The sequence below is a fragment of the Aotus nancymaae genome, unplaced genomic scaffold, assembly GCF_030222135.1.
Source record: "Aotus nancymaae isolate 86718 unplaced genomic scaffold, 86718_ANA_hifiasm-v0.15.2.pri h1tg000038l, whole genome shotgun sequence".
NCBI classification, from domain to species: domain Eukaryota; kingdom Metazoa; phylum Chordata; class Mammalia; order Primates; family Aotidae; genus Aotus; species Aotus nancymaae.
Genome location: NW_026988452.1, coordinates 1,896,352 through 1,911,223, shown reverse-complemented (window position 1 = coordinate 1,911,223; position 14,872 = coordinate 1,896,352). Strand labels below are relative to the sequence as shown.

The 14,872-nt window shown below is 40.8% G+C and overlaps 1 protein-coding gene across 1 annotated transcript in view; it reads right to left on the bottom strand.

The window, feature by feature from the left end:
- Positions 1–14,872, bottom strand: part of ULK4 (unc-51 like kinase 4) — a 660,641-nt gene that overhangs the window by 383,520 nt on the left and 262,249 nt on the right. Inside the window, exon 30 of the mRNA XM_064360107.1 lies at positions 643–735. Within this exon, the coding sequence (XP_064216177.1) occupies positions 643–735 (93 nt within the window). The remainder of the gene's footprint in view (positions 1–642; positions 736–14,872) is intronic.

The following is a 14,872-nucleotide window of genomic DNA, read 5'->3' as shown; positions in this document are numbered from 1 at the left end:
AGCTCTGGAGACGCACTGCACCTACAGACGGTATTCAAATCCCAAAAGGTCCTCAGACAACAACGCCTGTACAAAAAAGTAATTTTCTTGTTTGAAAGCAAAAAGAACCTCTACCTTTCTTCTGCTTCTGTGGGCCTGGGTGTTCTCTAAGACAAACTATTCTTTAGAAGACTAAAAACATCCTCAGCAACTAGTTCTAAAGAAATTTGGCATCATCATATTCAGTACCTTCAATAAAGGTAAAAGCTCTCTACCACTTAAAAAGAAGTATATCAACTAAATAAAATGGTAACAAATAAGTCAATAAACACTACTGAGATTTAATAAACTGTTCAGTACAAAATGAGGCACCAACTGACATTTTTAAAGCACATATTTTGCCTTATTTCTTAGAAGAGATTATCATTTTAAAGCAGCATGCATTCCACAGTATGCCAACTCTAATAAAAATTTAAAATATGAGAAGATTCAAAACAGCATAAACGACAGATATTACAACTTATGAAACATTAAAAAAATGAGATTTTGACAACTCATAACACTGGTCTTTTGGAATCTCAGCATCTTTAATAACATTTTCAGAACACAGAAAATTCATTTTATAGGTGAGACACAAGAAAAAGAAATGTAAACTTCCAGTACCTGGTGAAAGTTGGGTTGTGTTCAGTCATCGCGACAAGCAGTTTCAGAGCATATGCTGGTACTGGGTCAGGTTCCACGAGAATGTGCTCATACCTAAAACAGTAACGACATTTAAAAATACTCAGCAGGAAAAATTATGTCCAACCAGGAATTCTATATCCAGCTAAACTATCAATTTAGCTTGAGACAGAAAGATATTTTACACACTAATAAAGATTTAAGTAATTTACCTCTCATGTGCCCCTTCTCAGAAAGTTACTGGCAAATATGCTCTACTGAAATAATAGAATAAACCAAAAATAGAAAGATAAAAGGAAAAACAACTCAGTAGTTTTCTTCACTTAAATGCTACTCTGAAAATAGAAATAATATAGTATACCATAAGGTACAAACATCTGAAAAATATACAGACACTGAAATACGCTCATGAGTTATAAGACCTACACAAGTTACTTAACCTCTTAAAGTTTGAAACAACTTCACTTTCCAGTGCTGATAATGATAGTCATTTACCTCATAAAACATTGTTCTTGGGAAGGTTCAGTGAGATAATCCATGTAAAACAATCAGTATTGAGCTGGGCATGTAATAAGAGATCAATAAACATTGGGCATTTGTGTTGAAGGTCTCCAAGAACTCCCTCACATTCAGAGACTCGCTAGAGAATTCAGAGGACTCAGCAAGGCTACGACGTAGCACAGCAACGTAGTAAGGCCGCCTTCTGAATCACATGGGAAAGGGTGCACACGGAGGACTGGAGGATGCCAGGTGCCAATTTCCTTATGTCCTCTGACTTCCATGAGGGGTCACACTCTTACCCCAGCAATGAAAATACAGCACATGTGTGGGATGTTTCTGCCCAAGGAAGTCTACCGGGTACTCAACAGCCAGTTTTTATAAGGGGCGGGTCATGTAGGCAACCTCTATCTAAAATGTATCAAAATTCCCGATTCCCAGAAGGAAAGCAGCTGTGTTCAGGATAAACCACAGTGTTTGCTCCAACAGTCGAGGTGCAGTGGTGTTCAGGATAAACCACAGTGTGCTCAAGCAGTCGAGGTGCAGCTGTGTTCAGGATAAACCACAGTGTTTGCTCCAACAGTCAAGGTGCAGTGGTGTTCAGGATAAACCACAGTGTTTGCTCAAACAGTCGAGGTGCAGTGAACTGCCCTCACCAGCTAAGTGTTAACTGGGTGCGTTCTGACAGCCAAGTTCCTAGATGTCTAGCCAATTACAATTTTGCTTACAAAATTTTTGTAAACAAAAAATTTTTATGGATAGCAGTATCAGGCCTGCTACGTTAACTCTTTTCTGCACAGCAATTATTATTATTAATACTTGAAAAACCTAAGTTAAATTTATTACCAAAGAGAATAATACTCAAAATGTCTTCATCAAAATTTCCACAACAAAATTCTCCCATGCTTGCTTTCCAATGTGACTTGCTAGGCAGAGGCTGGTTTATGTACTGTGTCTTACCTATTGAAGTTCACTCTCCGGTATGCAGCACTGTGTAGATGCTCAATAAACAAGCATCAAATGACTAAGCCAACAAACTAACCAAGGTTATTATTTAATTCTCTGGAGTAGCCAACTACTAAAAAGAGAGAAAAATACCTCTAACATTCCTAACTGGATATTTAAAAATCTGTGATATAAAACAGACGCTTTTCATCTAGAGAATAGGGCCCCAGGCTGACTCAGAGCTTATTTACTCTGATTTTGGAAATCATTGTACAACAAGCCTAATTATATAGCCTGTAAGCAAATGTATATATTTGCTACTCAGGAGGCTCAGGCAGAGGACTGCTTGAGTCCAGGCATCTAAGGCTGCAGTGAGCTATGATGGCATCCCTACATTTCAGCCTAGGTGACAGAGCAAGACCCTGTCTCTTAAAAAAAAAAAAAAAAAAGACGAAAAAACACTGCTGAAACATTACTGACTGAAATCAAAGTGTCTTGAGACAGTTTGAGGTTATCTAACCTTGAAACAGGAGGGAAGAATAAAGCTTGTACTACTAGCTTGTGGGTAAGAATTTTCCCAAAGAACATTGTTCTGTTTTCCTCCTGTTGGAAAAATGAAGGGCAAAATTCATAATGGGCATGTTTAGAATACAAATATTGAATATATTTTAGTTTAACCAAATATAGGTTTGTAATGGTGAGCAAGATCTAGCAAAGGTAGGCTGTGATTTATTTTGTCTTTGAAAGCGCAGCTAAGTTGATAGTAATTGAGTCCTGCACTCCTTTGAACGCAACTTAGCAGAAAAAAAAATACAGTGATGAGCCCTGACTCGAAATGGCCTCAGAGAAGATTGACCAGTGAAGAGCTGGCCCATTTTGATGAACAGGGGCTGGAGAGGAGCACTCCACGTGCCCTGAGGCTGGCCACAGATTAAGATCACTGTTGACATCACAGTGCCCAGTGCAGACAGCGTCCCTGAACCTCACACTTCTACCCCTAGGATCTAATCTAACCAAGATGTGTTTGCTAGAAGCCAAAGCAGCAGAGGTCCAGGCAGGAAAGGCCATTCATACTAAATTCACATCCATCCCGAAGAAGAGAAAATCCCTTTTAAAAAATCACATTTTCAGGACCTAAGTCAACAAGCTGACGGTGAGATAGCCCCCGACTCTCCATTCTTCATTGCCAGTCCTATAACTAATAAATCCCTATCCTGTCAAGTGCCTGGTATAAACAGGAACCAATTAGGTCAGCTGGGAGAAAACTGAAACTGGCTAAGTAACTGGATTATCATGAGAAGATATTCTGAGGGACATGATCGAACAATTGGTCAAGTAAAGGAAAGTGTCTCCTTGAATAAATAAAGAAGTCCATTCTGCAGGGATTCAGCCAGAGACTCAAATTTACATCTCAATGGAGTGTGCTGAGAATGTGGGGGAGTGGTCCCAGAATATTCAACAAACTTTAGGGTGAAATACAATGAGGAAGATTCTGCTAAATAAAAAGCTAGAATACATTATAAAACCACAATAATTATTACATATAGGGTAGACTAAAGAATACACATATACAGTCACGTGCCACGCAACAACATTTTTGGTGGATGACAGATGGCATATACAACAGTAGTCATATAAAATTGTTCTCTATACCTTTTCTACGTCTGGATACATGAATTCTTACCATTGTGTTACAGTTGCCTGCAGTATTCACAGCAGTAACATGCTGCGTAGGTTTGCAGCCTGCGAGCAACAGGCCATACCATACAGCCTAGGTGTGTAGTAGGCTCTGCCACCTAGGTTTGTGTATGTTCATTGCAGCCTTGAATCTCCTGGGCTTAAGCGATCCTCCTATCTCAGCTTCCCAAGTAACTGGACTATAGGCACAGACCACCACATCTAGCTAATTTTTTCTAATTTTTTGGAGAGACAGAGTCTCGCTATGTTTCCCAGGCTGGTCTCAAACCCCTGGCCTCAAGCAATCTGCCTGCCCTGGCCTATCAAAGTGCTGGGATTACATGTATGAGCCACCATACCCAGCAATAACTTTTTTTTATAGTACTAGAATATAAAAATGCCATTTCTTTTATTATTACTATACATTAAGTTTTGGGATATATGTACAGAATGTGCAGGTTTGTTACATAGATAAAAATGTGGCACCGTGGTTTGCTGCACCCATCAACCTGTCATCAACATTAGGCATTTCTCCTAATGCTATCCCTCTCCTAGCCCCCCCACCCTCCAACAGGTCTCAGTGTGTGATGTTCCCCTTCCTGTGTCCATGTGTTCTCATTGTTCAACTCCAATTTATGAGTGAGAACATGCAGTGTTTGGTTTTCTGTTTCTGTGTTAGTTTCCTGAGAATGATGGTTTCCAGCTTCATGTCGCTGCAAAGGACATGGACTCATCCTTTTTAAGGTTGCATAGTATTCCATGGTGTATATGTACCACATTTTCTTTATCCAGTCCATCACTGATGGGCATTTGGGTTGGTTCCAAGTCTCTGCTATTATGAACAGTGCTACATATGTGTGCATGTATCTTTATAGGATTATTTATAATCCTTTGCATATATACCTAGTAATGGGATTGCTGGGTCAAATGATATTTCTGCTTCTAGATCCTTGAGGAATCACCACACTGTCTTCCACAATGGTTGAAAGTAATTTGCACTCCCATTAATAGTGTAAAAGAGTTCCTATTTCTCCACATCCTCTCCAGCATCTGTCTCCTGACTTTTTAATGATTGCCATTCTAACTGGCATGAGATCTCATTGTGGTTTTGATTTGCATTTCTCTAATGACCAGTGATGATGAGCTTTTTTTCATATGTTAGTTGGCCACATAAATGTCTTCTTTAGAGAAGTGTCTGTTCATGTCCTTTCCCCACTTTTTGATGGGGTTGTTTTTGTCTTGTAAATTTGTTTAAGTTCCTTGTAGATTCTAGATACTAGTTCTTTGTCAGATGGACAGATTGGAAAAATTTTCTCCCATTCTGTAGCTTGCCTGTTCATTCTGATGATAGTTTCTTTTGCAGTGTGGAAGCTCTTTAATTAGATCCCATTTGTCAATTTTGGCTTTTGATGCCATTGCTTTTGGTGTTTTAGTCATGACGTCTTTGCCCATGCCTATGGCATGAATGTTTATTGCCTAGGTTTTCTTCTAGGGTTTTTATGGTTTTAGGTCATAAGTTTAAGTCTTTAATCCATCTTGAGTTAATTTTTGCATAAGGTGTAAGGAAGAAGTGCAGTTTAAGTTTTCTGCATATGGCTAGCCAGTTTTCACAACACCATTTATTAAATAGGGAATCCTTTCCCCATTGCTTGTTTTGTCAGGTCTGTCAAAGATCAGATGGTTGTAGAATGTGTAGTGCTATTTCTGAGGCCTCTGTTCTGATCCACTGGTCTCTATATCTGTTTTGGTACCAGTACCATGCTATTTTGGTTACTGTAGCCTTGTAGTATAGTTTCAAGTCAGGTAGTGTGATGCCTCCGGCTTTGTTCTTTTTGCTTAGAATTCTCTTGGCTATGCAGGCTTTTCCGGTTCCATATGAAATTTAAAGTAGTTTTTTCTAAGTCTGTGAAGAAAGTCAATGGTAGTTTGCTGGGAATAGCATTGAATCTATAAATTACTTTGGGCAGTATGGCCATTTTCATGATATTGATTCTTCCTAACCATGAGCGTGGAATATTTTTCCATCTGTTTGTGTCCTCTCTTATTTCCTTGAGCAGTGGTTTGTAGTTCTCCTTGAAGAGGTCCCTCACATCCCTTGTAAGTTGTATTCCAGGGTATTTTATTCTCTTTGTAGCAATTGTGAATGGGAGTTCATTCATGATCTGGCTCTCTGTTTATCTATTATTGGTGTATAGGAATGCTTGTGATTTTTTCACATTGACTTTGTATCCTGAGACTTAGCTGAAGTTGCTTATCAGCTTAAGACTTTGGGCTGAGACGACGGGGTTTTGTAAATACACAATCACGTCATCTGCAAACAGAGACAGTTTCACTTCCTCTCTTCCTGTTTGACTTCCTCTCTTCCTATTTGACTTCCTCTCTTCCTGTTTGACTTCCTCTCTTCCTGTTTGACTTCCTCTCTTCCTGTTTGACTTCCTCTCTTCCTATTTGACTTCCTCTCTTCCTGTTTGACTTCCTCTCATCCTATTTGAATATCACTTATTTGTTTCTTTTGCCCCATTGCCTGGGCCAGAACGTCCAATCGTATGTTGAATAGGAATGGTGAAAGAGGGCATCCTTGCCTTGTGCCGGTTTTCAAAAGAAATGCTTCCAGCTTTCACCCATTCAGTATGATATTGGCTGGATGTGAAATTCTGGGTTGAAAATTCTTTAAGATTGTTGAATGCTGGCCCCCACTCTCTTCTGGCTTATAGCGTTTTTGCAGAAAGATCTGCTGTTAGTCTGATGGGCTTCCATTTGTGGGTAACCCGACCTTTCTCTCCGGCTGCCCTTAACATTTTTTTCCTTCATTTCAATCTTGATGAATCTGACAATTATGTGTCTTGGAGTTGCTCTTCTCAAGGAGTATCTCTGTGGCGTTCTCTTTACTTCCTGAATTTGAATGTTAGCCTGACTTGCTAGGTTGGGGAAGTGCTCCTGGATAATATCCCGAAGAGTGTTTTCCAACTTGGTTCCATTCTCCCTGTCTCTTTCAGGTACACCAGTGAAATGAAGATTTGGTCTTTTCACATAGTCCCATATTTTTTGGAGGCTTTGTTAGTTTCTTTCACCCTTTTTTCCTCTAACCTTGTCTTTTCACTTTATTTCATTGAGTTGATCTTCATTCTCTGATATCCTTTCTTCCACTTGATCAATTTGGCTATTGTATGTTTCTCGAAGTTCTCGTGCTGTATTTTTCAGCTCCCTCAGGTCGTTTATGTATGTTCTTCTCTAAACTGGTTATTCTAGTTAGCAATGCTCCGTTTAGCTCGGAGGATTTGTTATTACCCACCTTCTGCTACTTCTGTCAATTTGTCAAACTCATTCCCTGTCCAGTTTTGTTCCCTTGCTGGCGAGGAGCTGTGATCCTTTGGAGGAGAAGAGGCATTCTGGTTTTTGGAATTTTCAGCCTTTTTGCGGTTTTTCCCTCATGTTCGTGGATTTATCTACCTTTGGTCTTCGACTTTGGTGACCTTCGGATGGGGTTTCTGTGTGGACGTCCTTTTTGTTGATGTTGATGCTGTTTGTTTCTGTTTGTTAGTTTTCCTTCTAACAGGCCCCTGTGCTGCAGGTCTGCTGGAGTTTGCTGGAGGTCCACTCCAGACCCTGCTTGCCTGGGTATCACCAACAGAGGCTGCAGAACAGCAAAGATTACTGCCTGCTCCTTCCTCAGGAAGCTTCATCCCAGAGAGGCACCTGCCAGATGCCAGTCAGAGCTGTCCTGTATGTGGTATCTGCTGATCCCTGCTGGGACGTGTCTCCCAGTCAGGAGGCACAGGGGTCAGGGACCCACTTGAGGAGGCAGTCTGTCCCTTCGCAGAGCTCAAGTGCTGTGCTGGAAGATCCACTGCTCTCTTCAGAGCCGGCAGGCAGGAAACATTTAAGTCTGCTGAAGCTGCTTCCACAGCCGCCCCTTCTCCCAGGTGCTCTGTCCCAGGGAGATGAGTGTTTTATCTGGAAGCCCCTGACTGGGGCTGCTGCCTTTCTTTCAGAGATGTCCTGCCCAGAGAAGAGGAATCTAGAGAGGAGTCTGGCTACAGCGGCTTTGCTGAGCTGTGGTGGGCTCCACCCCAAAACATTTAATTAAAAAAAATTAAGAAAAGAAGAAAAATGAAATAACTCCTTTGTACTAGGATTCCTATCAAAGATGGTGAGGCTTATACCTATTTTTACATAGATTGCTTATGGCTAAGGGAGGCAAAGCAGCAATACAGAATCATCCCAATGTCCTTTGAGCCACATTGAGAGATTTGATGGTCAAACTCGTGACTTTTACTGGACGTTATTCCTAAGGCAGCTCAACAACCCTACACTGTGTTGCTGCTAATAGAATCCACCTATAAATTCCAATTCCTAAAAGGAAATGCCATTTTAATTTGTAAGGAATCCATTCTTTCTCAGATTCCAAAAAACAAAGCCTGAATAATTTATGAAGTTACTATGGCCCTGATGATTTTACAAGTCACAAGAGAATTACAAAAAAGAAGGGCTGTGCTCATTTTTCCCGGGTGAGAAATGTTGAATGGCATACTGTCAAAAAAATATTGTAAGCACATTTACATCAGCATCATCTCTTTTCAATACAGACACTCAAAGCTAAAAAATATACATCTAAAACTAAAATACATGTTGGCAAAATGGTTCCAGTCTGCCAAAGGCAAAGTGCATGGCAAATGTTTCCCACAACTTGCGCCATCACTTAAGCCTTGCCTGACTATGCTATTCAGAACAGCCAGCCGCCCCCATTCCCCTTCCCAACACTTACTCTCCCATCGTAATGGTTCATAGTTTTCTTTACAGTACTCACAATTAGCTGAAGTCATCCCACATATTCATTTCTTCATTGCTTTGTCTTGCCCACAGGAATGTAAGCTCACTGAGGGGCGGGGATTCACTCTTGTTAACCATTGCATCCCCAGTGCCTGGCACACGGAAGTCACTTAATACGTATTTATAGAATTAATTAATAAAAAAAGAAAAAAAAGGCAGTGAGGAAGACTGGAGCGGTCTTAAAGTGCATATGCACAATCTCACAGTATAGTATTAATACAAATTAGATTTGCATTCGTAAGAGTATTGAAATTGCCACCTCCCCAAGAAAAAGCAATGGTGTTTCCTCAGTGAAAAATCTAGTCCCATGCACATTTAAATACTAAAAGAGAAATGTCCTCACCTTATGTAACAAGTCTCTGAAAAAAGAGTCCAAATAGTCAGCAGAAGACTACTTTTAGTACTAAGATTTCATTGATAATGACTTTGATATTAAATTCCTGAGAGGTGCTGATTTTAATTAATAAGGTCAATTTGGGCTTAAGTTCCATTAAATACTGCCTCTTCTCTTCTGCAGAAACCTTTAAAATTAAATCTTGTCTCTAAGCTGAATATAAATCATGGGGTAATTTTCTGAGTATATGTGGTATCTTTCCTCCCAGAAGAGAAAAAAATCTTTGCTCATTAATCAGATAACTCAGTTATGACACTGACATTCCAACCATATTAAAGAAAGGAAGGTAACCGAATGGAGAGAGCAAGGGCACACACACTGAGTTAAGGGCAAGGGCAAGATTTGAATCCAAACAAGAGCCACAAGATAAAGACGACCATGGCCAGTATCACCAACTTAATAAGTACACAGTTTCCTCAAGCTGGTGGCAAAATATGAAGTCAGAGCCCAAGTATGTCAAGAATTTGACACCCGTTTCCAGCTTATAGATGGAGGGATTCCGTAAGAAGAAATACAGGCAGCACAGATATGGGTACTGTAATCCTACAAATGCACCATGGGTTGAATAATTGCCCCAAAAAAGGTATGTTCAAGTTATAACACCCAAAACACATCTATGTGACCTGTTTAGAAAAAGGGTTTCTGAAGATGTAGTTAAAAACTCAAGATGAGATCATCCTGGGTTAGCCTGGGCGCTATGGCTCACACCTGTAATCCCAACACTTTGGGAGGTAGAGGTGGGCAGATCATTGAGGTCAGGAGCTGGAGACCAGCCTGGTTGACATGGTGAAACTCTGTCTCTACTAAAAATACAAAAATTAGCCGAGTGTGGTGGCGCACACTTGTAGTCCCAGCTACTTGGGAAGCTGAGACAGAAGAATCGCTTGAACCCAGGAGATGGAGGTTGCAGTGAGCCGAGATTGCGCCACCGTGCTCCAGCCTGGGTGACAGAGGGAGACTCCATCTCAAAACAAAACAAAACACAAAAAGATCATTCTGGATTTAAGACAGGCCCTAAATCTAAATCCAGTGACAGTGTACCCATAAGAGAAAGGCAGAGGAAAATCTGGGGCAGGGGCACAAGGGAGAAAGCCATATGAAAGCAGAAGCACAGACCGGAGTGACCCACCACGAACCAAGCATCGCTGGAAGACACCAGCGGCACAGAACGGATTCGCCCCCAGAGCCGCCCGAAGGAACCACCACCACCAATGCCTTGACTTCAGACTCTGGCTTCCTGAACTGTTACAGAATGAATTCCTCCTACTTCAGGATAGTTGGTTTATATAATTTGTTATAGGAACATTAAGAAACTAATAAAAACAAGAAGCTGAATTCTGTCCACAACCTAAACGAGCCTGGAAGCAGATTCTCTCCAGAGCCGTGACACAAGGACTCAGCCCAGGGGATGCCTTGATTTCAGCTATGTGAGAGCCTGAGCAAGAGCCCAGGGACAGGGCGGCAGGCTTCTGACGTTGGAGCTGTCACCTAATAAATGGGCATTTATTTAAGCCACTAAGTTCATGGTAATTTGTTATGTATCAACAGAAAACTAACCAAATATTTAGTTTAATTTTCTTGTATTATATTAATACTTAGAATCTAAAGTTATATGAAAGTTTTGATGGTAAGTATCCTTTTCTTTTCTTTACCTTAGCGAAAATGTCCTTAATTAAGCAATACTTCTAAAATGGTGATGGAAGAAGCACGAGAGCTCTGAAAGATGTCAATGAGTAGGTCATGGGAAACCGCGTCCTAAGGGCACAGAATGCTGAGAACCCCTGGGCTTTAGGAAGTAGGAATTGTAAAACTCAAAACCAAATCAGTTCAGAAAGAACACGCTCCCTCCAGATTTACTAACATTATATAGGCCCAAAGTTTAATAAAGGTGGCTTCGAAATAAAATTAGTATTTCAGTAAACATTTTTACATACATGACTTACACACTTCTTCGGTTAAGGAAAAACAAAAACTTCTGTAATTCTTAGAACTGTCTAAGCTCTGGGGAAAGGCAAAGGCTATCCTGATCTTGGTCATTAATGTTTCCAGCAGTTAGAAACATGCCTGTGAAATAAGACGCATTCAGTATCAGGTAAGTAAATGAGCTGATGAAGAGAGAAAATATTGTCTCTCCAGCTTATTTGAACTGACTCTGTGCAGGTTTCTGCAGGAAACAAACCAGGCTGCTTCCTGCCAGCATGCTGCCTCTTCCATAGCTTTGCTTTACCCCTTCTTGCCTGGGGTGCCTGTCCCCGCTTTTTTTGAGACAGGGTCTCACTCTGTTGCCCAGGCTGGAGTGAAGTGGTGCAGTCACAGCTCACTGCAGCCTCGACCTCCCTGGGCTCAGGTGATCCTCCCACCTCAGCCTCCTGAGTAGCTGGGACTACAGGCGTGCGCCACCACGCCTGGATAACTTTTGTATTTTTTTTCTAGAGATGGGGTTTCGCCACATTGCCCAGGCTAGTCTCAAACTCCTGGGCTCAGGTGATCCACCCACCTGGGCCCCCAAAGTGCCGGGATTACAGGCGCGAGCCAGTGCGCCCAGCAGCCCCATTTGGTTCCTCTCCGGCCACACCCAGGTTTCAAAGTCTAACTCAAATACTATCTCTTTACAAATGGTATTATAATCCACATGTGATAGGCTGTAAGCAAATACTTTGAAGTTCATTCTTTAGAAAGTAAAGCATGCACATTGAGAAAGGGTAATGATTTTTTGCAATTAATGCATCAATTTAAATAGTAACCAGCTCATTCACGGTATTTTGATATACGTTGTGATGGTTAACTTGATGTGTCAAGTTACTCAATAAGTAGGGTACCCAGACGTTTGGTCAGGCGTCACTCTGGGTGTGGCTGTGACGGTGTTCCTGGATGACAGCAATGTTTGAATCAGTACACTCAGGGAAGCAGACGGCCCTTCCTAACATAGGTGGATCTCATCCAATCAATCAAAGACCTGAATAGAGCAAAAAGGCTGAGTAGGAGGGAACTCCTCGTGCCTGACTGCCTTGAACTGGAACACAGGTCTTCTTTGCCTTTTAACTGGAGCAGAAACATTGGCTCTTCTTCAGCTGTAAGCCTGCCAGCTTTTGACAGCAACGACACCAGCACAGGCTCTTCTTTTGATTCCCACTCTGCATTTGTGTGCACTGCTTTCTTATGCATTCTTTAGTAATATTCTGCAGTTAAGTCTGTTCTCAGCATGTCATTTTGTCTGTCTCCAGCTTGTCAACCGCAGACCTTGGGACCTCTCAGCCTCTGTAACCATGCAAGCCGATTTCTTAAATCTTTATTTCACATACGCGCGCGCACACACACACACACACACACACACACACAGAGCTCCTATTGGCTCTGTTTCTCTGGAGAGCCAACATACTGAGATTTATTCTTACAACTGAGCTTTTGTTCCTATTACACAGCAGTTGTGATAAGCACCTGGCACGTGGATATTACATGGTACTTAACAAGATTAAATTATTGTCCTTCCTGAGATTGTTTCCTGAAGTATTAGAAAAGACATCCGCCCTTTCTCTAGGATTACCCTCTCTGCCAGGAACCATTCAACCACCGAGTGGATGAGAACAGGGGTCTATCTGAGAACAAAGCAGAGTAGATGCAGGCAGAGCAAAGAGATGGCGAGAAAGACATATCCATGGAGTATCACAGACAGAAATCAAGCCCCTAAATCCAGCTGTATACACAAGTCTTTGACTTCTCAGTCATGTGAGCAAACAAATTATCTTATAAGTTAATTTGAATTGGGTGTTATTTGCAAATAAAGTCCTGACTAATGAAATACTTCCCTGTGCAAGCTGGGGTCCCTACCGTACATGTGTGTGAAAAGAGTGTCACCTTGGCTTTATCAAAAGTATCGTTTGAGATCAAAAGAGGGCTAAACCTTTAACAAAATAAAAATGTAAACACCAACATGTCTACTTGCTAAACTGAAGTAGGTGCTATATAGTTCCCATGGACTCTAGTAACTTCTTAATTCTTAAGCTATTATATTTATATACTCAATGGAGAACATGGATTTTCCATTATTAGTATTCTAAACTTATTACTACCAAGAGTTATCTTCAGAGATCAAACTCCTTGCCAAGGTTCTAGTTTTCCAGAGTCAAAGACGTTAAATGAATGTGTTACTTATATTTCATTTACAGGTTTTTTACATTACTTCCATTAGCCCTGACTATATATGCCAGGAAGGCACGATAAACAGTATCTATTTTAACGGCCAATTCATTTCTATGAGGTATGTACCATTACTATTATTGTCCTATTATGATCTTCACTTTAAAGATGAATATGAGATTAAAATAATGAGCCTGATAATAATAGTGATAGTACTAAACACTTGTCAAGAGGGTACCATCTGCCATACACTGTACTAAGTGTTTTAAAAGAAGCACCCGATTTAGTCTGGACAATGATCGTCTGAGGTGGGCACTATTCTACAGATGAGAAAACGAAGGCTTGGAGACTGAAATGAGCGCCAAGGCTTACACTCTGCAACAAAATCAGCCTGAAAGCCTTGAAGACATTCCACATCACAGCAAATAAATTCCATACTGTTATCTGAAGTGCATTTCAAGTTGTTCAATAAAAACTTGAACTCATCTACATTATTTATGTTCTTGAACTATCATGTGGTTTACATTTACATTTTCCTCTTTAATTCCTCATCTCTGGAAAAAGTACAGACTCACACCAAAGGAAATCTGTAATCCCAGCTCAAATCAGTAACACAGGATCACTGAATTAGAGTTAACGCTTTTTATTACAAACCGTTCCAAAACTGGGCAGACTTCAGATATACAGAAATGTGGTTTCAGATTAACAGAGCTGCAAAAAATCTATGACTAGACTGTGAAGTCCTGTTTGAGTAAATCTGATCCCTACTGTGCAGGGGAGACAGCTCAGGTCCTGCAAACGCTTCTCTACAAGTTTTTACATAGCAGATATCCAAAGCACGTATTTTCTTTTTGTTTTTGTTTTTTTCTTAAAAGACAGAGCCTTGCTATGCTGCCCAAGCTGGCCTAGGCAATCTTCCAGTCTCAGCTTCCCAAGTACCTGGGACTACAGGCATGAGCCACTGAACTCAGCTCTCAAAGAACATCCTTTAACTTTAAGTATCATATTTTGTGCAAAAACTATGTTTAAGGCATTTCCTTTACTGAAAGATGCTTATAATTACACACGAATACTTTTCAAAACTTAGAATGCACTAAAAGCATAAATCCCATTAGAGAAGGGTATAATCACATATTGAATTCACTAAGCATAGAGCACAGACACACACTCATACATCATGAATGTAACTGAAAAGGTACGTATTGACAGCGCATCACTGAGCAAACTCCACATGACACAGTTTCAGAATTTTCGTATAGATAATTGTCTTACTTTGGGCATCAAAAGTATTCTTACAGTCCATATTAATTATCAGAGCTCTCCCTGAAACCAACTGCAGAAGTGTCAAAGGAAAAAAGAAACAAGAGTCTGGCCTATCAATCGAGCCATTACGGACCAAGCTCCAGCCAGTCAGGACAGGTTCCCCCAGACACTGGAAGGCTGGGGGTCGACACAGAACACCCACACGCTTAGTGAAAGGCACCTGCCTCAACCAACTGGAGTGGCTGAGTGCTTCGTCTACAGCAACTGGCAATTTCAGTTATTTGGGTTTTCTTTTATGTGAACCTCATATTATATGAGAAAGTTCAAACTCTTAACATTGGCCAAAATCAGAATGCAGTTACATCGGTTTCTTTATTATGACCATTTTTTTTTTTATTGAGGACAGCAGATCTTAAGAAGTTGAAACAACAGAGGGAAGCATTCAGTTAGGCTGTCTTTCTTGTAAAC